Source organism: Schistocerca serialis, chromosome 1 (genome assembly GCF_023864345.2).
Source record: "Schistocerca serialis cubense isolate TAMUIC-IGC-003099 chromosome 1, iqSchSeri2.2, whole genome shotgun sequence".
Classification (NCBI taxonomy): Eukaryota; Metazoa; Arthropoda; class Insecta; order Orthoptera; family Acrididae; genus Schistocerca; species Schistocerca serialis.
In genome coordinates this window covers 769,510,957-769,536,963 of record NC_064638.1, presented here as the reverse complement: position 1 = coordinate 769,536,963, position 26,007 = coordinate 769,510,957, and the positions used below count along the sequence as shown (strand labels likewise).

The 26,007-nt window shown below is 39.8% G+C and overlaps 1 protein-coding gene across 3 annotated transcripts in view; it reads right to left on the bottom strand.

Moving 5' to 3' along the window:
* LOC126458184 (uncharacterized) overlaps nucleotides 1–26,007 on the bottom strand; it is a 186,529-nt gene that overhangs the window by 6,477 nt on the left and 154,045 nt on the right. For all 3 annotated transcript variants that reach the window (XM_050095074.1, XM_050095065.1, XM_050095057.1), the window contains exon 7: nucleotides 13,429–13,770. In XM_050095074.1, coding sequence (XP_049951031.1) covers nucleotides 13,429–13,770 — 342 coding nt within the window. The remainder of the gene's footprint in view (nucleotides 1–13,428; nucleotides 13,771–26,007) is intronic.

Genomic DNA, 26,007 nt, shown 5'->3' with positions numbered 1-26,007 from the left:
CAGTTGAAACATACTTAAACTTCAGAAAACCAACCAGCACAGTCTGCCTGACTTTGTGATGGCACACTCTGAAATTTTTGATTGTTTCTGATACACTCTTTTTCTTAGTAATCTCAGTGGCACCTGTGTTAGCAGCATTGACCTGCAGGAGTAGTCTAACAAATTCACAACACATGATTCCATGTAAAAAGTTACAAACCATTCCACCTCTTTACATGTCTCGAACATTGCAATGTATTCAGCTTCTACTCTGGAGTTGGTTACATGGATTCCCTTTTACTCTTCCAGGTGACAGCTGCTCAAGCTAACAAAATTGTATACCTCATTGTAGATTTACTAGCAGCTGGGTCATTTGCCCTGTCAGCATCACTGAATGCACTAGGATCAGAACAACTGGCACTGAAACATAAGATCAAATCTTTAGTTTGCTGCAGATAACAAAACACCCTTTTTACTCTGGCCCAAAGAGAAACACGTGGTTTAGAGTTGAACAGACTCAACCTTCCTGCAGTAAATGCAATATCAGATTGAGTACATGTGGATACAGACAACAAACAACCCACTGTCTTTTAGTACAGTTTTTGGACAAATGGCTTGTCATTCTCATCTTCACGAAAATAGTTGTCATTATGTGGTGTAGCTATGCCCTTGCAGTCATGCACTTTGAACTCTCACAATGTCAGCTGAAAGTAACTAGTTTGGTTTAATTTCACTTGCCCTTGAGACTGCTCAACCTTAAGTTCTAAAATAAACAACATCTCATCCATTTCTTTAATGCTAATGTGAGATTTCATGATATTCTTGAATTTTTCAATCCTCTCTTCCTCACCTACTACAACATCATCCACATGAACCACAATGATGAAATTATTAGGGAAAAATACACAAGAATCCTTTTCACTTTGTTCCTAACTAACTGTTTCGTCACAGAGCAGAAAAAATCATTCCAATCCTAATCTGCTTGGTGAAGCCTGTAAATCTCTTATTCAATAAAGAGACTTTATTCCCCTCACTAAACAATTTTGATTGCTCCATGAAAACGGCGCCACTTATGCGCCTATTACTATAACCAGTTTCTACATCAATGTGTGTGATTTTCCATTCCCTAAATACTGCAATTACTCTAGCCTTCAGAGGGAATAATGTCTCATCAGACATGACATCCCTTCTCAAAAGGATTTTTCTTTGTCCAAGATTCGGCAAGACAATGTCCTTTTGATGCTGCTTCTACTCCAAGATAAACATATTCTTCTGCCCATTCCCCAAGTTTGTCAGATGTCAATTTACTTGTCCAGGCTCTGCACCCAAACACTTTGGGCATTTTCAGGTCTTCTTTAATAAGTTATTTCTGCTTCCAGACTTCATATGGGATTTTTCCACCAAGGGATCTTGTTGGGCACCTCTTTCGCATGTAGTATGCCAACATCAAAGCTTCTCCCCGAAAGTTCTCAGGCAAACCACCTTGGAATGGTACACACATCACATTGGATATAAGTGATTCAGGTGCTCTGCTTTCCCATTGGATGGGGGAGAGTAAACTGTGCTTTTCCAGTGTAATATGCCCTCTTTCTTGAACAACTGTTCAAATTTGCTGTTGATGAACTCAAACCCTCCGTCTGATTGTAAACTTCGCAGTTTTCTCACTGTCTCACAATCTGCACACTCCTTAAACTCCACAAATGAGTCAAACACATCACTTTTCTGCTTTAGCACATTCATTACCGAATATCTTGAGTGATCATCCAGGTAAGTAGTATAGTATTGTGCTCTACCTAAGAAGGTCTGTCTAATATATCCCACATCGCAATATACCAGTTCCAGAACATTTTCAGTGATAGTTTGGCTTTGTTTGAAAGGCTGTCTTTTCATTTTTCCTTGCACACACAAAACATTACTCTTTATACCTGGTGACTCCACATACTCTGGGTGAAGTTATTCTGTGTCCAAGTCTTTGGTGCCACAAAACTTCTGCATATATGGCTGTTGCTTCATGTTCCACTGGTTGACGAGTTTTGTCATTGTGGGGCATCAATGTCTTGTTATTAACTTTTTACTATTCACAGTGCACTAAATAGATCACTGCTTGATGATCTTCCTGTCAATACTTCCTTCTCACCAATAGACACATTAACATCACTGTTTTTTAATCTAATGCACATTCCTTTCTTGTCCATTTGTTTAACAGGCAACAAGTTCCCATACAGTTTGTTCTCCAGAAGCACGTCTGTTACTTGGATTGAGTTATCCCCATATGACATTTCTGCTTTCATGACAACACTTCCCTTACCACTCACTTAAGTAACTTTCACATCAGCCAGTTTCATTTCTCCAGTTGCCCATCTCTAAGACCTGTAGTATCTTCTGGTGACTAGTCATATGATGTGATGCTCCTGAATCCAGAAACCACACTTTTCCATCAGCACCTCCTCCACTTCTGGCCAGTATCACAGTATCATTTCATCATCTTCCTCTGCACTTCCATCTTCGCTGTTTGGATAATTCTTAGCACTGTTGAGCGTACACCCACTTGCCCTGTATGCTGAGTTCTTGGGAGCATTCTGTATGCTTGGTGCACCCACTCCTTGTTTTCTGTGGGAATGCGGGCACTCCTTGGCAATGTGATCTGCTTCACCACAGGAGAAACATAGTCTGTTTCTGCTGGTTGTGTTCTTTTCATCTTCTTGGTTTTAAAGTGGCTCCACCCAAACTTGTGTTGTTTATGCCATTCACCTTGTGCTGCATATGCTTTGGCTTCTTCTCAGCTCTCAGTGGACTTCAAATCTGGTTCCAGGTGTTTCTCTTTATCAGTTGATAACAAGGTCTATGGTCAATCTGTCCTCGTCTCTTTCTAAACTTCTAGTGATACCTTCATACTTCTATAGAGCCAGTCCTAGGAGCATGAAGCCTGCAACTGTTTTCATCAAAGGTAAGGCCCCCATGCTTCACTCATCTACTGACAGCCAGTATCTTCGTTACCTGGTCATCCATAGCCATATCATCATCTTCCTTGATATTCACTAACCCACTTCACAAGTTTTGAGTGCCAATCGTCTCTAGGTAGCAATCTGCAACCAACATTAAAATAATGGACAAGGCCCTCTTATTTTTCTTATTTTTCTCCATGTCCCACTGATCATAACATGTTCCAAATCCTGGTTCTATGGCATCCCATTCCTCACAATGTTGTATCAGTGAATGAACACAGACCATGCAAAATAGTTATTGCTGCACAGGTGATCAATCTTGACAGTTGGTTCCGTCATTCTGAATTGTTTCCTTTGCCTCTGGATAAGGTAGAATATCAGATACATTGTCTTCATCCTTATCTTGCACCTCGTGTTCGTTTTTCCTTGAACTCAAACACGCTCACCACACCCATGTACTGGGTCCATAACCTGTTATAATTTTTATGTGTGAAGTGAGTATTGACACACAGAAGTGGGTGGGTAATTGAATTAAAATACATACATTGTCACTGTTGATGAATGTATTACAGAAACACATTCACTGCAACATACAGAATGGCACTACCATCACACTACATTCTTCTCACATACCCAGACTGCACCAAAAAAGCATTTATTGAGAAGCATACACTAGAAACCCTTGACTTCTGGGTGCTCTGGAAATGGTGCCGAATTCAAATAATGGGTCACCACATTAAGTAAACCTAATTACAACAATTTTTCACCTGTCTTGTTGCATGGTTGAGAATGTTGTAATCTGCCTGAAAGAATTCACTATTGTTGGCTACAAACATTATCGATCAGTATATTATATTAGAAAAAATCGTTATTTGTGGCATCAGCCGTGCAATTTTGTTTATTCTCTGCTGGTTTCGGTGCTGGCTACCATCTACACAGGAGATACTGCACGGCAAGAAACAGGATACTAAAAGTACATGATTTCCTACAATCTTACAACATGGAAGTAGTTTCCTTCAGTTTAGAAATCGAGTTGAACTCACAAGGGCTTAAGTCAGTAGGTGCAGAAAGTGTCACCACTTCTTTCTCTATGCTGTTCATTTTTGGAACAAAGCCTATGACCAGCTTAGAGACAGAAGTGATGACACTTTCTGCAGGACCTGACCATCATTTTGCAGGACAATGCTCAAGCACATACAGTGCAAGCTGTTACTGATTTGTTTGACTGATGGGACTGCTAAGTGCTATACCACCTACAGCAGTCCCCTGACTTAAGCCCTCATGAGTTCAACTCGATTTCTAAACTGAAGGAAACACTTCACTGCATTTGCTTCAAAACTGCTACAAATTTGTTGAGCAATAGACCGCACCACTTGAACTGTCAACACAACTGGCACTGCTAAGAGTATCCTACGACTTCCACATTGCTGGCAACAGGTTATACACAATGCTGGTGACTACTTTGAAGGTCAGTAAAACTTTGAAACACGTGTCTATTTTGTACGAGCTGTAAAAAAATAGTTGCCACTATTAAAGTCCAACCTTCATAGAAACAAAAATCTTCCATGGTCAAACCATAGTAATTCTGCAATTAATCTTATACTAGTGAATATCTTCTTAAGCAGCTGTAAAAATTAGTCCCTACACAAATATTAAAAACTCTTTTCTATGGGATGATTTACCAATAGTTCAATTATATTAATGAATTATAGAAGTAAGTGGAATAATATAATTATAAAATGGTACTGATGAACAGCTTTAGTCTGTTCTCCAAAGTAACATCCAAAAAGAGTAAAGGACATAAAGTAATAACAACTGATTTTCCAACAGTGTTTCTTGAAACAGATGTGGGTCCCAAAATGAATATTTTATCTGTACAAAAGAAAAAATTCTTCAGAGTGTCATTAAAAAGTCAGAAACTGTGTAATATCCACAAATTATTCAAAATACCCAGAAAAAAGTAAAGAAAATTTGAAGTGTCGTTAGGCCTGAAAGAAACAAATGCGGTACAGGAATTAATTTTCAAATTCCTATTGACAGAAACTGTGACACAGAAGATGTTAGACTGACCAATTGGGTCTGATTCAAGAGACTGAGAAGGTCCAAAGAAGAGCAGAAAGATTCGTGACTGGTACATTTAGCTATCGCGAGAGCGTTACAAATCTCATAGAAGGTCTGAAGTGGACACACTTGCAGATAGATGGTGCAATAAGCGAAAGGGGCTGCTCACTAAATTCTGAAATCCGATCTTCGCCGAGGATGTAGAGCATATATTATTACCACCAACTTTCAAATAATTTGCAAGAGAGATGACAAAAATCGTAAGATAACTGAAAAGCAATAACACTTCTGGGTATGATGGTACTTCATTCAAAGTACTAAATGTAAAAATTGTTCAGACCTGGTAGCATCACACTTGAATTGTGTTGGTAAACTGTAAATGAGTCAAGGTATATTTCCTGGAAGACTGAAGTATGTAGCAGTAACACTCATTCATGATAGTGTAAATAAGCAAGTGACCTTAAATCATAGATGTAGTTCTCTCCTTCTCGTGTACTCAAAAATTTTTGAAAAGCAAAGTTACAGCTGAATACTGAACCATCTTCCCGAGAATAACCTTTTAACAGCAATATTTTCTGATATCTTGCCAAGTCCTTGGATTGTATAGTCACAAAATTCTACTAAAAAGACTAAAATGATACAGAATTAAAAGTAAAGATTAATGGGCACACTGACAGAGGCTCCATGAGTGAAGTTCCTAGACATCCATATGGATAATAAATTTGAGTTGGTACCAGCACATATATAATCAAACCAAAAAACTGTTCTTTCGATTTGCACTTAAAAACCTCTTTCAATGAGTCAACCTACAGATGAAATGGTTACCAAGCTTTACTTGATACTGCCTTATGGTTTAACACAGATATGGCAAAGAAGTATTATATTCTACGGAGAGCATCAGTAAAAATATTGTGTCCAGGTGATAACCAGTAGGGGGCTCTTTAGGATCCTTAAGATTCTTTCACTTCTCATGCCAGTACATATATTCCTTATTGATGTTTGTGGTTTTTACAAAGCTAAATTTAAAATGAACTGTGCAATTCACAACTACAACGCTAAAAGCACAATAATTTACATAAAGATTATAAATCACCATTTAGTGTTTAGAATGGAATTTTATAGATTAGTATTGGTAAAATTGAAAATCTACAAATATTCAATAGCAACTCCTTCTTCAATTTGTCAGAGTCTTTGCACTCAGAGATGTAAATTCCAATTCCACACAAGTTTAATATTTTTATTAAACAGACCTTTACTTTAACTGTATATAGATTGACAGAGCTGGGTAAAGTTGAATAAATGCTTTGTTTATGGTACTTGATAAACATGGCAGCTAAGTAACATTGGAGAAGGATAAAAGGCTTTTTTCAAAGGAACAAATTCCTATGTTTATTAGTGTAAGTGTATTAGCACTGATAATAATTTGTAACTGATATACTTTATAAAGGTAATGTGAAGTGGTGCTTCTGGCTGTTAATTTATTACTTGACTCATTCCACATCCTTGAAGGTTTTCCTTCATTATGGGATTTAAAGAACATGATGTGCGAAAGAACAAATGGATAAATACATATGGCTTATGGATCTGAGTGTAACATTCTTGCTCTGAAGACTGCTACAGAAACTACTTAACAATGTATTAAATGTTTTCATTGACATCCATTTAATGTAAATTAAACAAACAAATGTAGTGAACTAGATGATTACAGCACTAGCCTCAAATATAAATACCGGTACTTGAAGAAAGGAATAAAATTAAACTGATAGATCAAATCACATATATTAATGACTTGCTTGAGCACAATGAACTGCCAGATACTTTAAGAATATACAGAGTCCGCCAGAAAAATGTATACACTCTTTGTCAGGCTCTATCGAGATGTCAATATTGTCATTCAATTTGAGTTAAGAGTGTGAGGTAGTATGGTCTTTGTCTCAGTTAGTACTTTTATCTTAGTATTGAGAAAACAAGATGGCTGGAACATGCTTGACATTTGAGTGATGAAAATTTATTGTGAAGTGGTTTTTCAAGTTTGATAATGCTGTTGAAATGCAATGTCAATGGAAGCAAGAGTCTGAAACAGAACTGCCAACCCACTAACAATTAAATGCATCAGTGACAAGTATGAATTTCATAGAATGATTTGTGATATTCACAAAGGAAGATCAGGAAGACAACATACAACTACAAGTCCTGCTTCATTGGCTCTCGTGTTGGAAACGTTTGTTAATTTTCCACAGAAGTCTGCTACGCAATGTGCACATGAAGTGGGGATTAACAGAACAGGTGTACAAAAAATTCTGAAAGCTGCAAAATGGAAAGTTTACATTCCACAATTACTGCACATGATTAATGATGATGATCCTGATCACCGAATGTAATTTTGCAAATGGTTTCAGCAAATGGTACTGATGACAAACAATTTGTAACAAAGGTAGTGTGGAGTGATAAGGCATGCTTTAAACTTAATGGAACCATGAATTGGCACAACAGAGTGTACTGGGCACCGGAAAATCCACATATTTATGTGGATAAAGCAGTCAGTCTACCAGGGGTTCATGTGTGGTGTGGACTATCATCTAGGGGCATAGTAGGACCCTTTTTCTTTGATGCTACTGTCACTGGAGAAGTGCACCTGGAAATGATATGTACATCAATTTTGCCAGGTATAGGTGTGCTTTATGGAGCTGATAAAGAAGGACAGGGTGCCATCACACTAACACCTAGCCGTATGAGCTTTCCTGGATGACCGTTTTCCAGGGCACTGGATTGGACGAAGAGGGCCCATTGAGTTCCGTCCACAGTTCCCAGATCTAACACCTATGGACATTTACTTGTGAGGAACTGTGAAAGATAATGTCTATCAATGTAAACCTCACACACTGGAGGAACTTCACCAAGAGATTACAGCAACATGTGCAGCAATCTCCACTGTAACACTGACATAGTTGCGATGATCGCTCGTCATTCTATTATGTGTATAACTGCCAACAGTGAACATTTTGAACATTTAAAGTAACCTTGTGCTAAGATTCTGTGTAATGGGAAGAGTCTGAAAGGCAAACTACAATCTTATTTATATAGAAAATGATTTTATTCATGTAAAGAATTTTAGATGGCATATCCAGAACCTCATCGATTTAACACTGGGCACTGCTTATGTTATACATCAGAAACACCAAAAAGAAACATTCTCGGAATAGCAATAGATTCTGGAAATATGTCCCAGTCTTCCTTATTCATGTTGGCAGGATATTTGGCTATTTATATTGCCTGTATAATCTTCCTTCTCAAGGTAAATGGCTTTTACACCATTACAAACTTCTTGAGATGACTTCTGTTTGCTGCAATTATCCTAGTGTTCCACCACTTGATGTTATATCTAATAAATGTTTCTTTCATGTTCAGATATCCATATGCTAATTGGTTGCCTTATCTCACCTAAATATGCTAGTTCACACTCACAGTCGATTTTGCAGACTTCAACAGCATGTAGCTTGTCAACTGCATCTTCTGTTAAGCCAAGTACATCTTTTATTTTGTTACTGCTTCAGAAGAGTGACCGATACCACCTTGGTGGAGAGTTTTTCCCAGACATTCAGTGACCCCTTATATGTATGTTAAGAGGGCAGTGTTTTGTACGTCCTTCTGCTCTTTTCTATTGCCTTCATACTTGGTTGCCATGGTTTTGCCTGTCATCTTCATACCATAGCCACCATAAAAGATGGACTTCACTTAACAAAAGATACAATTGACAGGCCACATACTGCTGCAGTCTACGAAATCACATCATGGACATCTTAGAGGCATGTGTGGCACCCGATGTTCTCCAAGTATGTAGGCAAGACAGGATGAACAATTAGCACATGGATTTCTGAACATGAAAGATACATTCGTCTAAGACAGCATAACAAGTCAGTGGTGGCAGAACACCAGAGTGATTGTAGCAAACAGATAATATCTCGAGAAGCCCCTCATTCACAAAACAGCACTTGCCTTGAGGATAAAATTATAGAGGTGATATAAATAGCTAAATGATCCACCAATATGAATAGAGGAGATAGGTATAGATTTCCAGCGACTCGCTGCCAGCAGTCATAGTGCTATGGGATGACAGCCAGCACTCGCTGTGTTATGGGGCAACAACTCTTGCATGGGAGACCACAGCCATCTTAGGTATATACCACAGCCATCTTAGGTATATAGAGTACAGGCACACTTCAGCCGCTACTAGGCAGCCAGTAAACAGTGCTCTCATTTCTCATTTGCCTATTTTCGCCAGTGGCAAGAAATACATAAAACACCATGGACACCTATTTCCACCAATAACAAGAAATAAAACTAACAGCAATAAAGGACATTTAACACCATTCCTCATCATCCTCAGTATCCTATCAGATTATAAAAACAGCTTTGTCCACTAGTATATAAGAACTAAAGTTTTTATCATTCAGTAGTAAGGTATACACCCTGAGGAAAGCCATTTGCAACAGTGGTCAAAACATCAGAGGACTTGACATATTGACAATGCGTTCACACACCCTGAAGATCTTTATTGCATGTATTGAATTATTTTTCAGAATCATGGTATGTATAAATTGTATTTACTCTATCAAACCCTGTCATATATCATCTGTGAAAACTATGTGCTAAATCACAATTTATAATGTATTAATGAATGCAGAAGATCCCTTAAATGAGACTGCACCCATAATAATTTTTTGCAAATAATTTTGTCTAGATCACTTAATGTGTATTTGTTTAGTATTACACATTCCAGACCCCTTAATTAAGATCAAAGTTCTCAGCATTGTGTTACTTTGAACATAATTATGGGTTCTGATGATAGCAGTAGTTAAAACATGTCATAATAAATAAAAATTCATTAAGCAATCTAGATGATATTATTCACAAAAAGATGTATGTTATTTTGTATTATACCTCATCAGGTGTAGGTGGAATAAGTTGATAGGCAATGCTATATCTGCATACAAAATTTCATAAAAAAACATTTTATGTCACTTGCATATCTGTGATGTGTGTTGGCCGAGATTTGAGGAAAGTTAGGAATGTAAGTTAATGCAAAATAAAAACAAACAATAACTCAAAAAGGAGAGTGTGTTAAAAAGTGCAGCATTTCGTATTACACCTTAATAATCTAATGTACTTAAAAGGATACGGCGGCACTGCTGAGGTCATGAAAAATATTTGGAAAGTTCCTGTTATTATTACCTGCATGTTTTAACTGGTCCCAGTCATGTTCAATCATGTTCATATCAGCAGGCCATTCCATCTGGTTAGTTCCTGCATCCTGAAGGAACATATTCATAACATGGGAACATTGTGATAGTGTATTTTTTGCCTTGAAAGATGAACTAGTCACCAAAACAATGATTGTAAGGCTAGACTAGGGTGGAGGAGCCTACCCCTATCATGCACAGCCCAAAACACCACTGATCGTGTTGAGAGGTGTAAGACATCCACATATGATAAGAGCCCAAAACATGACTTCCTGTTGCCCTGCTGATGCAATGGGACTGCCTGCCTGAGACTTGTTCTGTTGGTTAGCTGCCACTTATGTGAAAAGATTGTCAAGTTCCAGTTAAATCCAGCATTTGTCAGAGAAGAGAGTCCAATGCCACTGATCCATGTTCCATTACAGATGTTTTCTTGCTTACCTTCTTCAGTCATCACGGTGTGGGAATGTTTGGATGGTTGGGTATTTTCTGTGTCAACACTGCATGCAGTTCTACTATCTTCTCCTCATATTATTTATGGGCCACAAGTTGAAGTAACAGTCATCAGCTAATATTATAAAGGGGAAGTGGACTAATGAGGTCAAGGTGTAAGTGACAAAACTGACCTTTCAAGATCTCAAAATATCGCAGAGGAGTTTGGGCATGTGGACCAATTTTGCTGCATTGCAGTGCAAACATGCATGATCCCAAGTGGGAGAGTCACTATTAAATCCCCACCAAAGCGTTTGATCATAAAGTGCATGGTAGTCCAGGCACTAGGGCTATCAGATCATGTATGCCAGTGGGAACCACATTTCAAGGTATACCCATAGATGTGTCACGCATAACTGGCAATGAAGAACAGGGAATGTCCCACAGTCAAAGAGGAAGAGGAATCATGTAACAAGTTCTGGATGTCAGGGTCTTGCAGTTGTAGGCGAGCTAGTTTTTTAAGTCAAGTGGGGGAGGAAATAGAAGGCACACGTGACATATAATCATCCCTGATGTTGTCAGTTCCTTTAATGTGGTGGATGTCTGTCGTGTATTGGCAGATAAGGTCCATGTGCTGGGAACGGCATGGTGGGAGGTTAATAGAGTGCAATGTAATAGAGCCCTTCTGGCAGTGGTCAGTGATTGATGAAAACTATGACCTCTCACCCTTCTATGTCCTCACGAAAGTAACAGATGGCCTCATAGGTCCCTAACATTCTCTATCAAAGGCCAATCATTTGCAATGTGATGTGTAAATGTTTTTGGAAAAGAGGCATAGTGGCTGTGAGGTGTCACCAACACGCAACAGCACATCAAAGATTCACATACATCTGTAGTTATGGAGTTGCAAGCATTGGCAACTGGATGTGCAGGAGTGATGTCATTGGTAAAAGCTGTCTTGAGGACATTGAACACATGTCATACCTTCAGATCATTGTACCTTGCATGCACAGGAATTGTTTCTTCTCAACAGAGCATTTGTCACGAGCGCCTGAAAAGAGGCAGTGTGAGAAATATGATGCTGGAAAACGTTCACTATGCCAGGAAACCATCTGAGGTTGGATAAGTTTCAGGTCAATGCAGTGCATTAATAAAAGTTACGTGCTTGGATGTTGGACAGACTCCTTCGGAAGTGGCAGTGTGGCCAACAAAGGTAACACTATGACACTGAAGTTGTGACTTATTCATGGTTGATCTCTATGCCTTTGTCTGAACACCTGAGCTAAGTGCCACTCATGCTCTTTGGTAGAGGCAGAGAAGATGAGGGTATCACCTAGGTAAGGTAAGCTAAGGAAAACAGTACAGAGTCAATAAACTGTTAATTTGTTTGGACAATGTTTTCAGACCATAAGGCATACAGCAAACAGGTTGAATGGTGTGATGATGGCTGTTTTTGGAATATCTTCCTTGTGCATCTGTATCTGTTGGTAAGCTTTCTGACAGTATGTTCATTGAACTCGCAATAGTCTCCACACAATTTAAAGGTCCCATCTCTCTTAGGAACCAAGAAAATACATGACAAACAACTGCTACCAAGATTGGCGCACAATACCTGTGTTTAAGAGTTCCTGCATGGCAGCCTTTGCATGGTGAATTGTTGTAGCTGTAATGGATGGGAGGACGACCTATGGGAGGTACCATTAGACATTGTGCCAATCAGGTCTTTGTAGCACTTGGGAGTGAGGACACATAGTTACATGAAGTGAGAGTGAAAATCTTCACATGAAACATTGGTAGTTTGTGAGTCACTGACCTGAAGTGTCTGCAGCAAAGGAGGCAATGAGGGCAAGGCAAATGTGCAGTGGGAACCCTTAACAGGGGATGTCCATGCACGAGTGAGGTCGTCGACCATGCACAGAGCATGTGTCATGTTGGCTGACACATTGGCAATCAGCTGATAGAGAATGTTGTCGTTGAAACGAAGGGCATCAATGTCTTGGCACTAAGTCATGAGTTGACAAAGTTAGAAATGTTTAAGAAGGATAGAGCCCTCCAAATTGGCCACATGTAAAATTCCAAGTCAACTGAAGGTCTGGCATAAGCTGAAGCCAAATATCTTTCAAATACGTAGTTTTAAACATCCTCTTACTGTTTTTGTGAACGCAGACAAAATAATAATTGTGCTGTTCACAAGAACAAACAATAAAACTTTTTATTCATGATTCTCTTGTGTTTTTTGGACTTATTATATGAGGTTTTGATTTGTGTGTACTAAAATAGACTCATGGTTTTGTAATGCACTTAATTTTCACTTTTAAATGATAAAATCATGTACCTACATAATTGCTGTGTTCTTCAAAGTTAGGTAAATGCTACCCTGAATTATGCAAGTTCAAAGCCAAGTAACGAGAGGGGAGAGAACAGTGCTCAAATGTAAAGAAGAGTCAACAAAATTAGAGTGCTTGTGTGATTCCTTCCCCAGTGTCACCAGACTTCAGACCAGTTGAGTGTATCTTCAGTGCAGCTGACTATACCTAGGACTCAGTTCCACCCTTTTCTCTTTGGGTTGTTGGCAATAATTGAGGGTCATGGATAAAGATGATTTTCTAATGGGTTTGGTATCTCACGGAGTTCATGTAACAATGTGCTGCTACTAACATCAGCATGTAATAGATACGCTACAGACAACAAAGGAGGTGTGTCTTAATTAGTTGCTCGTGAATGTATTTTATTAATTATATTAAATGCCTGATATAAATTAATAAGCTTCTTACCATTTGTGCAATGGCAGCAGAGCTGTCCTTTTTGTCTGCTTGTTTACAACATGCACAAGGCGGCTCTGGTTTAGGTACTACTGGACATGTTGACTGAACAGGTCCTTTAGGAATTGTAGCAGATCCCCCACAGCAGCAAGGTATATTTGGTGGTCCAGAGCATTGACAAGGTGGACAACAGAGGCAAGGAGGCTTCTGTGGAAGTGGGCAGTTACATACAGGCTTTGGTTTTGGTGGACAACAGCTGGGAGGTACTGGTTTTGATCCACAACATACTGGAGGAGCTGTTGGTTTATCACAGCGACAAAGAGGTTTTGGTTTATTGCAGACACTGCATCTTGTCTGAAAAGTAGTAAAAACAGAAAGAATGAAATAAAAAATGTCAGTTTCATTTAAATTCTTAACTATGTTTCTATCATAAACTGTAAACAGTGAAACATGGTAATTAAAAATGTCATATAAGGAGTAGCTTTCCTTAAAAAATGTAACAATATTATTTGATACTGATTTCCACTTGCAGCCAGAGAGCTAAGTCATCTCCCCCTCCCTTCCTCCCACTTACGTAATATACCTTAGATGGAGATAAACAACTATCACTGCAAGAAAACAAATAGTTGGTTGAGTGACACATCCAACACATCCAGCAGATTCTGATTTCAGGAACTGAAGAGAAATTATCTTCAAACACTGCGGCACTTCCTCAAGAAAGATGTGAAAATAGGGGTGATACACCAAAGCAGGCACTGAATTTGTGTATTGTACAACACACAATCAATTTACAATGAGGCTAGAATCTAGAGAATCATATGCAGATAAGAATTGCCAAATCCACTATTTTGACAGGCTACAAATTGAAGCATAACAAGGTAATCCTGCACCCTTGGCAGTGCTGACAAAGCTGTCTCTTGCCATTCCCTGATAAAACTACCTCTCTGCAATTTTTGCACACAGATTTAATTAAATTTACAGTTTTGTAAGTAACTTTCATAAAAATAAAGCATTGTTAAAAAATATTACTAAAACAAACTATATTGCACACAACAAATTAAGTGTTAAAGAATAGACTTTATTTACTCCTCATAAATTATTAATAGCCACAAATTATTAATTAGCAATAACAGAAAAGATGCTATAATTAAGAGTTGAGAAACATTCCTCTCCAGCATTGTGTTTTTATTATAATTTTATTTTGCATTTCTGTGCTTTGAGCAGACTCACTGACATCAAGCTGAAGAGCTAAGTCATATTCTACTAACAAGGTAGCTAAATTTCACAGTCATCTTTAAAATGCAAAGTTGCATTCACAAGATGCTGCTGTCGCATACATTGTAACACTCATAAATATCCTCAAAACTATTTACGTATTTGGATAATCATCTCCTAACTTATACTTTGGAAAAAAGTTCAAAATATTCAAAAGGGAAGCTATTTTGCTAACTATGGCTGCTGTAACAATACCTCTGCTGTATTTCACATCAAAATCAGCTGCTCATTTTTCAAGATACATACAGAATTTTTACTTAAGGAGTTTCCTGAAAAGAAATGAAAGTCAGATAAAGTGGTATGATATACAGGGTGTCTCATTTATCTTGACCACCCTGTTTGTCCAGGTGCAAATTACAAAATGTTTCGAACAAATGTTCTTTAGCCATCATGCTCAAAGCATGGAAATACAAAATAAAATTATAATAAAAACACAATGCTGGAGAGGAATGTTTCTCAACTCTTAATTATAGCATCTTTTCTGTTATTGCTAATTAATAATTTATGGCTATTAAATGGCACCCTGTATTTTTCATTCAGTGATTCATTTCCTCTCCTAAAGACCTATTCAAAAATGTATCACAGTGTACCATTCACTGAAACACAACGTTATTAATTATATAACACAACATTGATGTTGATGATCCCAGCACTTAGTACAGGTACTTAGGGTAATGGAACACATCCACGTGCTGACGATGACAGATGACAAATGTAAACATAAGTAGAATGCACACCAATCATTCTGTTAACTATTATCAGTTGAAGATTTGTGTGAGTAGAATGTACACCAATGAAGAGATGGTAGAAATGCTACTCATCTATGGGGAATGTAAGTTAGAAGAACAGTAATTGCAATACTGTTTTCTTATGTACAGGTACATTTAGTACAGTAGTTTAGTCCTTTTAAATACTTTGTGTAGAGTAGGCATACAGTAAAGGCTGTCCTTCCTACAAACTGCATCGACATAACGTTTCTTTGATTGTTGTTGGAGGTAGGCGAAATGCTGCACAGGCAGCAGAACTGTGCAGAGAGCGATATCCTGACAAGAACCCACCTTCCTGATGGATGTTTTCTCATCTTGTTGCAATGCTTCAGGAAACAGGAAGTTTCAACACACGACAATGCAATCATCATAGCACTCACACAGACGAAGCTGCCGAAGTTTCTGTTCTTGCTTCCATTGCTATGAATCCACATGCGTGCACACGACAGCTTGAACATGAGATTGGCATTCCTAAAACCAGTGTACATCGTATTCTTAAACGTCTCTGGTTCCATCCTTACCATGTCCACTTACATCAAGAATTGGATGGGAATGATTTCCAGAATCGTGTACAGTTCTGTCAGTGGGCACAGCAGCAAATCCTCACCAACCTGAACTTCTTCTCCAATGTTCTATTTACCAATGAGTGTTCCTTCTCAAACAAAGGACAGGTAAATACAAGGAACATGCATTATTGGTCCAGTGACAATCTATGATGGCTTAGACAGGTGGAACATCAGCATCAATGGAGAGTTAATGTCTGGTGTGGGATGCTTGGTACTACAATTATTGGCCCTTATTTCATCAATGGTAGTCTAAACGGCACAGTGTATGCCAAATTCCTGAGACAAATTCTTCCTCCTCTTCTGGATGAAGTGCCACTAAGAACCAGAATGCTTATGTGGTATCAACATGTTGGATGTCCAGCACATAATGCCTTGCATGCACGTCATGTTCTGAACCCGAAGGTATCCCGCCAGATGGATTGGTCGAGGAGAAACAGTTATTTCGCCTGCTAGGTCTCCTGATTTAAATCCTCTGGACTTTTTTCTTTGGGGATGCATTGAAGACGTTGTCTATCATGATATTCCAACAACTCCAGAGGACATGCAGGAACGTATCATGCTTGCTTGTAATTCTCTTCAGCAGGCAAGACTGGAAGCAGTAAATAATTCTTTCATTCAACAAGTGTGCCAGTGTATTGGTGTCCAGGGTCACCACTTTGAACACCTATGAATATTCTACTCTAGGGCAATGGTACAGGAGAGTCAAAGTCAATTTTGTGTTATGTTTTTAGTTGGTTTACATTTGTTTTCTGACAACTGGACAAGTTTGTGATCCCGGGCTCAAAGTCAATGTTGAGTTATGTAATTAATAATGTTGTGCTTCAGTGAATGATACACTGTGATACATTTTTGAATAGGTCTTTAGGAGAGAAAATGAATTACCGAATAAAAAATACAGGGTGCCATTTAAAAAAGCCATACCACCATTCACATTTTTGCTGATTGATGTCCCCCTGATGGCTAAAGAACATTGCTTGAAACATTTTGTAATTTGCATCTGGACAAACCATTATTTAGGGTGGTCAAGATAAATGGGACACCCTGTATATATGAGATCTGTTTTCCAGTACACTTATTGGTCTATCAAATACTTGAAGCCCTATAGCTCAGATTGTTTCTCAGCGCATACCAAATGTGCTTCACACTCAACCGTGTCTCAAACAATCGTATTCACTGTTCTGTTCTTTTTAAAAATATTGAAACTGCCAGTACAAGGACTAATGGCTAATCTTTCACATACAGTTTAAATAACTGCTGATTTGTTCATTTCTACTTTCACTTGGATATGAACTACATATCTACTGTACTGTTATATAGCTATGATTTTCGTCCATCAACTCACTTCTTCCAATGGAAATTTCCTTTTTTTTTAGAACATTTTATCAACAGTTCCTGGGATCAGGTACTACTGTCTGTTAACTTAGAAAGCTTGTGTGAGAATCCGCAACACACTATCATGCGCCCTGTCAGCACACCTGCTCAGTTAACAAACTTTATGATACCACCTAAATTCAGGCCAAATGTGAATTTCTTTTCATAAGTAAATAGTGTACTCAATGTTTGTGAATTTTTATTAATTTTTCTAGCTGTTTGGCACAATTTTTCCATAAACATTATTATAATTTTTTTTATTTTATTATCGATACAATTTTAAAACTTCAGTCTTACACTATGAAAATCAGTTGAAAAATAAGGAAAGGCAAACACTCCAAAAACAATTCTACATTAATTTTGTTCAATCTTAAACTATGAAAATCACTTGAAAAATAAGCAAAGATGCTACATTAATTTTGCTATTTCTACTATTCAGTTTCAAATACATTTGAAGAAAATGTTCCCATTTATGTTTTTGTATTTATTTTACTGTTGGTATGTAATCAGTATTAAAACAGCAAATTTCTAATTTTCATATTTAGAAATTATGTAACCTCTTATCATTTGATATGATTACTAAAAATATTTACATACAGACATATCATCAGAAAACATAATATAAAATAAATTTGTTAAATATTCTAGAAATAGCAGTTGTCCAATGATTGACTCATGTCATGTACTAGAATGTTCTGGAAAGAATTACATGTCTTATGTTGCATCAATCTGATTCTGTTTTTGATTTGATTTAACATCTAGGAAAGCCCTTTGGAAATGGAAACAGACAATGAAAACCCCTCAGAACTGCATGTTTTGATTTTTATCTGTGACATACTAAAAATGTGTGTTAAATACTGTATAGAAGGAGAAATAAAGAACAATTTATCAGTTAATAATGTACCCCAACCTGTGTCATTGAAGAACCCAGCACCTATAAATGATAGTACGCAGCACTCTATTGCCTTTGGACATTGATGCTGCTTTATAAAGCCAAATGAACTTTTTTGATGTTACTCCTCTGGAATATAAGAATGTATTATGTCAAAATAGTTTTAGTTCTGGAGCAATGTTTATGAAGTTTAAGTTTTAGAAGATATATAAAAAGAGAAGTGTGTCCTAACACACAGATACACCAATTTAATAACCAATAAAAATCTTACAGTAATTAACATGTAATTAAAACATTGAATAAAGATGTTGCTTAAAGAGTTTTGAAGTTGTAACATTCTGTGATGTGTCAGTTTTTTTTAATAAAATGTCAGTTTCCAATAGTAACTTAATTTAAGTAATTATTAAATGATGTACAAGAACTTTGATTGTAAATAAGTTATGAAGTGTGGCATAGCAGAGCCCATGAACACAGTCTTTGAGTTCAGTTTTGAGTCATGTTCAGTGAAGGGCAGTCTTTGTAAAGTAGTGTTTAGGTAGTTCAATATGTGTTTTGCATCATTGTTTAATACTTTTAAAATGTATAAATTAATGAAGTCAATGCAATACATAATGGACTATTGTTATCAAGATAGTATAGGACTTGTCTGTAGGGCATGTTGTCTTTTCTGATATAGAATTTTTGTAAAAGTTTGCATTCACTTCAATAGGAGCTTGAGTAGATCTGCACTCTGGCGTACCAAAATAATCTAATATTCATTAATATAGTTTTTTTAAATATAAAACTTAACCAAGGCAGGTCCATGATGTTTTTTGTTCATGCCAACAACTAGTTCACCTCGTCAACAACTAACTCACTTCCCCAACAGCTTTCACGCAAAATTTCTCTGATCATTTCTTTATTTTCTACTAAGTGTCACTGATGTCTACCAGAAGTTAGTATTTTATCTACCCACACTACAAGGAATAGCATTTCATCCACCCACCCTGTAAGAAATAATATAATTGATGTCTCAGTAGCACAATATACAAAAGGATCAGTTCTTGGTCTTTTGAGTTCTATTTCAAGCAGTCATCCAATGTCTGTATTGAACAGCCTCTGTTTATGAACATAAGATGTAATCTTGTATTGGAGTGCCTGCTGATATTGTCACATCAGGTAAGTAGTCATCATCATTGTTAGCTGGCTGATATTCAGCATTGCCTCTTTTGCATATGTTTCTTGCATGTTGTCTTGTTTCACCTGTTTCTTTTCTTCACATATTTTTCTCTCAGATGTACAATATAAGTACACTTTATATCAGTTTTGCACATTTTCTAATAATACTATATTTCTACTCTTAATAATGTTGTACATGGCAAGATCAACCAAATGTTATACTTTAAATGATTAATGGAAAATCTCATATAAGATGTGAAACAAATACTAACAAAGAGATAGAGGGGCTGGCCAGTACTTACCTCAGCTCAGTACAGCCGATAGATACACACAAAACAGAACTGAAAATTTACATTCCTAGCTTTCGGAACTTTGTTCCTTCATCAGGGAGGAGAGAGGGGAAAAAAGGGAAGAAGGGAAAGTGGATTCAGTTACTCACAACCCAGGTTATGAAGCAACAGGGAAAGGTAAACAGGGAGGGTAGCAAGGATGGAGGCATGGTTGTCAGAGGGAAGCCAAAGATATTCTACTGTAAGTACTGTGCCAGCTTCAAACCAGAGAGGATGCATACAGAAGTAAAGAGATATATAGTATAAAGATAAACACAACTATGTAGGATAAAAAGATGCGTGAATGGCTAAAGAGGAAAGGGAAAGAGGAGAAGACTGAAGAGTGAATGGGAGTGAGGTTGTTTAACGTAGGTTCAGTCCAGGGGGATGGCGGGATGAAAAGATGTGTTGGAGTGCAAGTTCCCATCTCCGCAGTTCAGAGGGACTGGTGTTGGGTGGGAGAAGCCAAATGGCACATACGGTGTAGCAGGTTCCTAGGTCCCTAGAGTTATGCTGGAGGGCATGCTCCGCTACTGGGTATTGGGCATCTCCTAGGCGGACAGTTCGTCTGTGTCCGTTCATGCGCTCAGCCAGTTTGGTTGTTGTCATGCCGATGTAAAAGGCTGTGCAGTGCAGGCATGTCAGCTGATAAATGACATGTGTAGTTTCACACGTAGCCCTGCCTTGAATTGTGTATGTTTTACCAGTAGCGGGGCTGGAGTAGGTGGTTGTGGGGGGATGCATGGGGCAGGTTTTGCAGCGGGGTCGGTTACAGGGGTAGGAACCGCTGGGTAGAGAAGGTAGTCTGGGAATATTGTAGGGTTTAACAAGGATGTTACGGAGGTTAGGGGGGCGACGAAAGGCAACTCTGGGTGGTGTGGGGAGAATTTTGTCAAGGGATGATCTCATTTCAGGGGTTGACTTGAGAAAGTCATATCCCTGGCGGAGTAATTTGTTGATGTTTTCGAGGCCAGGATAATATTGGGTGACAAGGGGGATGCTTCTGTGTGGTCTGGGGGTAGGAACATTGTTGTTGGACGGGGAGGAATGTATTGCTCGGGAAATCTGTTTGTGGACAAGGTCTGCAGGATAGTTGCGGGAGAGGAAAGCACTGGTCAGGTTATTGGTGTAGTTGTTGAGGGATTCGTCACTGGAGCAGATACGTTTGCCACGAATACCTAGGCTGTAGAGAAGGGAGCGTTTGATGTGGAAAGGATGGCAGCTATCAAAGTGAAGGTACTGTTGTTTGTTTGTGGGTTTGATATGGACAGAGGTGTGGATGTGAGCTTCAACAAGATGAAGGTCAACATCCAGGAAGGTGGCTTGGGTTTTGGAGAAGGACCAGGTGAAATTCAGATTCGAAAAGGAGTTGAGGTTATGGAGAAAATTAAGGAGTGTTTCTTCACCATGAGTCCAGACCACAAAGATGTCATCTATAAACCTATACCAGGCCAGGGGAAGCAGCTGTTGGGTCTTCAGGAAAGCCTCCTCCATGCGGCCCATGAAGAGGTTGGCATAGGAGGGAGCCATCCTGGTTCCCATGGCCGTTCCCCTGATTTGTTTGTAGGTCTGGCCCTCAAAAGTGAAGTAATTATGGGTGAGGATGAAGTTGGTAAGTGTGATAAGGAACGAGGTTTTTGGAAGATCTTCGGGTGGGCGTTGGGAGAGGTAGTGCTCAAGGGCGGAGAGACCATGGGTATGTGGGATGTTTGTGTAAAGGGATGTAGCATCTACGGTGACAAGAAAGGTTTCAGGTGGGAGAGGAGTGGGAATGGATTTGAGGCGTTCTAGGAAGTGGTTTGTGTCTTTGATGTAGGATGGGAGTCTGCGGGTGATAGGTTGTAGGTGCTGGTCTACCAGAGCTGAGATACGTTCGGTTGGGGATTTGAAGCCTGCTACAATGGGACGGCCAGGATGGTTCTCTTTGTGGATTTTGGGTAATAGGTAGAAGGTAGGGGTACGTGGCTCAGGTGGAGTGAGTAAGTCTATGGAAGCCGTTGTGAGACCTTGTGAGGGACCTTGGATTTTTAGGATTTTTTGCAGCTCAGTCTGGATGGAGGGAATGGGATCCTGGGTAACAGCTTTGTAGGTTGAGGTGTCAGAGAGTTGACGCAGTCCTTCTGCCACATACTCCACACGGTCAAGTACGACAGTTGTGGAGCCTTTATCCGCCGGGAGGATGATAATAGAGCGGTCTATTTTCAGCTCCTTAATGGCACGGGATTCAGCTGGGGTGATGTTGGGGGTTGTCGGGATGTTCTTCAAGAAGGACTGGGAGGCAACACTGGATGTGAGGAATTCCTGAAATGTCTGCAAGGGATGGTTTTGGGGGAGGGGAGGAGGATCCCTTTGAGAAGGCAGTCGGAACTGTTCTAGACAGGGTTCAACACTGGGTCTAGTACTTGGGGGCTGTGTTTGGGTAGTGAAGTGATATTTCCAGTTGAGGTTCCGGGTGAATGAGAGGAGATCTTTAACCAGGGCAGTGTGGTTGAATTTAGGTGTGGGGCTAAAGGTTAAGCCTTTTGATAGAACAGATGTCTCTGAAGGAGAGAGGGATCTGGATGAGAGGTTTAGGACTGAATTGGGACTGGTGATATGTGGCATTTGACTGTGGTTATAGTTGAGATTTGGTCTGTGTGGGGTATGTGCTGGGATGGGGAGATTGAGTAGGGTGGCTAGGCTAGGTTTGTTGGCTATGAGGGGGGTTTGTTGAAGGTTCTGTTGTGGTTGGTGTTTGTGAGGGATAGGGAGAGGGACCCCACTTCTTAGGTGTTGCACTAGCACTGTGGATAGTTTTTTCAGGTGGCGTGTGGCATGGAACTCAAGTTTGCAGCTGGCTTCTAGGATGATGTTCCTCAGTGTGTTCTCCAAGCAAGGGTTTGAGAGGTGGAGGACTTTGAAGAGAGATAGGAGCTGTTGGGAGTGGTGGTTACATGAAGTAGTGTAGAGATTCAGGACAAGTTGGGTAAGGGCTAAGGATTGAAGGTTCTGGAAGTCCAGGAGAGACTGGTGGAAGGAGGAATTGCACCCAGAGATGGGAACTTTTAAGGTAAGCCCTTTAGGGGTAATTCCAAAGGTTAAGCAGGACTGGAGGAAAAGTATGTGGGATTGCAGTTAGGCTACGGTGAATGCATGTTTCCGGAATGAATGTAAATAATGTGGTATAGGATTAGGGTACATAGTGGGTAACTGGTGGGTAGGGAAATTAAATAACTAAAGTTGAGATAGTAATCATAAGAAGGAGTAAAACACGGAGGGAAGGACGAGAAGGAAAGAAATTGTGTTGGTAATGTTCAATACGAAAGGAAGACCACTAAATAAGAAAAATACGGAAAAAGTTGACCAGACCAAGCAAGTATGTCCAGATCAGGGCAAAAAGAACACACGTAGCTCAAAAACAGAGATAGCGAGTGGCGAAAAAAGATCGCGCGTGCCGCAAAAGCGATCGCGCGTGCCGCAAAAAAGATCGCGCGTGCCGCAAAAAAGATCGCGCGTGCCGCAAAAAAAGATCGCGGGTGGGGCAGAAATGTCCCAAAAAAATTTTTCTCGTGGCAGAGAAAGATAGCCAATGGCACAAAAATATCGCCAGCAACAAGAAATCGACGGAAATGGATGATACTGGTAGGTGTGGAAGAGATTGTTGGCAGTGATTGTTGGCTGGGAAACAGCGAATAACGAACGTTAAAACTATGGAATGTTGAATAAATAAATCAATAAATAAAAAAGAGAAGAGGACTATAAACGGAACAAGATAATAGGAGGAAGATGAAACTAGCACAGTTGGTGACGAAAATATTTATTTATGTATATATAAAACACTGAAGAAGAGAAAGTGTTAAGATGACAGACGTAAGTGATAGCTAACAAAAGGGACAAAACAATGAAGGATGTGGACCATATAGGTGATCTAAATGATTAATGGAAAATCTCATATAAGATGTGAAACAAATACTAACAAAGAGATAGAGGGGCTGGCCAGTACTTACCTCAGCTCAGTACAGCCGATAGATACACACAAAACAGAACTGAAAATTTACATTCCTAGCTTTCGGAACTTTGTTCCTTCATCAGGGAGGAGAGAGGGGAAAAAAGGGAAGAAGGGAAAGTGGATTCAGTTACTCACAACCCAGGTTATGAAGCAACAGGGAAAGGTAAACAGGGAGGGTAGCAAGGATGGAGGCATGGTTGTCAGAGGGAAGCCAAAGATATTCTACTGTAAGAACTGTGCCAGCTTCAAACCAGAGAGGATGCATACAGAAGTAAAGAGGTATATAGTATAAAGATAAACACAACTATGTAGGATAAAAAGATGCGTGAATGGCTAAAGAGGAAAGGGAAAGAGGAGAAGACTGAAGAGTGAATGGGAGTGAGGTTGTTTAACGTAGGTTCAGTCCAGGGGGATGGCGGGATGAAAGGATGTGTTGGAGTGCAAGTTCCCATCTCCGCAGTTCAGAGGGACTGGTGTTGGGTGGGAGAAGCCAAATGGCACATACGGTGTAGCAGGTTCCTAGGTCCCTAGAGTTATGCTGGAGGGCATGCTCCGTTACTGGGTATTGGGCATCTCCTAGGCGGACAGTTCGTCTGTGTCCGTTCATGCGCTCAGCCAGTTTGGTTGTTGTCATGCCGATGTAAAAGGCTGTGCAGTGCAGGCATGTCAGCTGATAAATGACATGTGTAGTTTCACACGTAGCCCTGCCTTGAATTGTGTATGTTTTACCAGTAGCGGGGCTGGAGTAGGTGGTTGTGGGGGGATGCATGGGGCAGGTTTTGCAGCGGGGTCGGTTACAGGGGTAGGAACCGCTGGGTAGAGAAGGTAGTCTGGGAATATTGTAGGGTTTAACAAGGATGTTACGGTGGTTAGGGGGGCGACGAAAGGCAACTCTGGGTGGTGTGGGGAGAATTTTGTCAAGGGATGATCTCATTTCAGGGGTTGACTTGAGAAAGTCATATCCCTGGCGGAGTAATTTGTTGATGTTTTCGAGGCCAGGATAATATTGGGTGACAAGGGGGATGCTTCTGTGTGGTCTGGGGGTAGGAACATTGTTGTTGGACGGGGAGGAATGTATTGCTCGGGAAATCTGTTTGTGGACAAGGTCTGCAGGATAGTTGCGGGAGAGGAAAGCACTGGTCAGGTTATTGGTGTAGTTGTTGAGGGATTCGTCACTGGAGCAGATACGTTTGCCACGAATACCTAGGCTGTAGAGAAGGGAGCGTTTGATGTGGAAAGGATGGCAGCTATCAAAGTGAAGGTACTGTTGTTTGTTTGTGGGTTTGATATGGACAGAGGTGTGGATGTGAGCTTCAACAAGATGAAGGTCAACATCCAGGAAGGTGGCTTGGGTTTTGGAGAAGGACCAGGTGAAATTCAGATTCGAAAAGGAGTTGAGGTTATGGAGGAAATTAAGGAGTGTTTCTTCACCATGAGTCCAGACCACAAAGATGTCATCTATAAACCTATACCAGGCCAGGGGAAGCAGCTGTTGGGTCTTCAGGAAAGCCTCCTCCATGCGGCCCATGAAGAGGTTGGCATAGGAGGGAGCCATCCTGGTTCCCATGGCCGTTCCCCTGATTTGTTTGTAGGTCTGGCCCTCAAAAGTGAAGTAATTATGGGTGAGGATGAAGTTGGTAAGTGTGATAAGGAACGAGGTTTTTGGAAGATCTTCGGGTGGGCGTTGGGAGAGGTAGTGCTCAAGGGCGGAGAGACCATGGGTATGTGGGATGTTTGTGTAAAGGGATGTAGCATCTACGGTGACAAGAAAGGTTTCAGGTGGGAGAGGAGTGGGAATGGATTTGAGGCGTTCTAGGAAGTGGTTTGTGTCTTTGATGTAGGATGGGAGTCTGCGGGTGATAGGTTGTAGGTGCTGGTCTACCAGAGCTGAGATACGTTCGGTTGGGGATTTGAAGCCTGCTACAATGGGACGGCCAGGATGGTTCTCTTTGTGGATTTTGGGTAATAGGTAGAAGGTAGGGGTACGTGGCTCAGGTGGAGTGAGTAAGTCTATGGAAGCCGTTGTGAGGCCTTGTGAGGGACCTTGGATTTTTAGGATTTTTTGCAGCTCAGTCTGGATGGAGGGAATGGGATCCTGGGTAACAGCTTTGTAGGTTGAGGTGTCAGAGAGTTGACGCAGTCCTTCTGCCACATACTCCACACGGTCAAGTACGACAGTTGTGGAGCCTTTATCCGCCGGGAGGATGATAATAGAGCGGTCTATTTTCAGCTCCTTAATGGCACG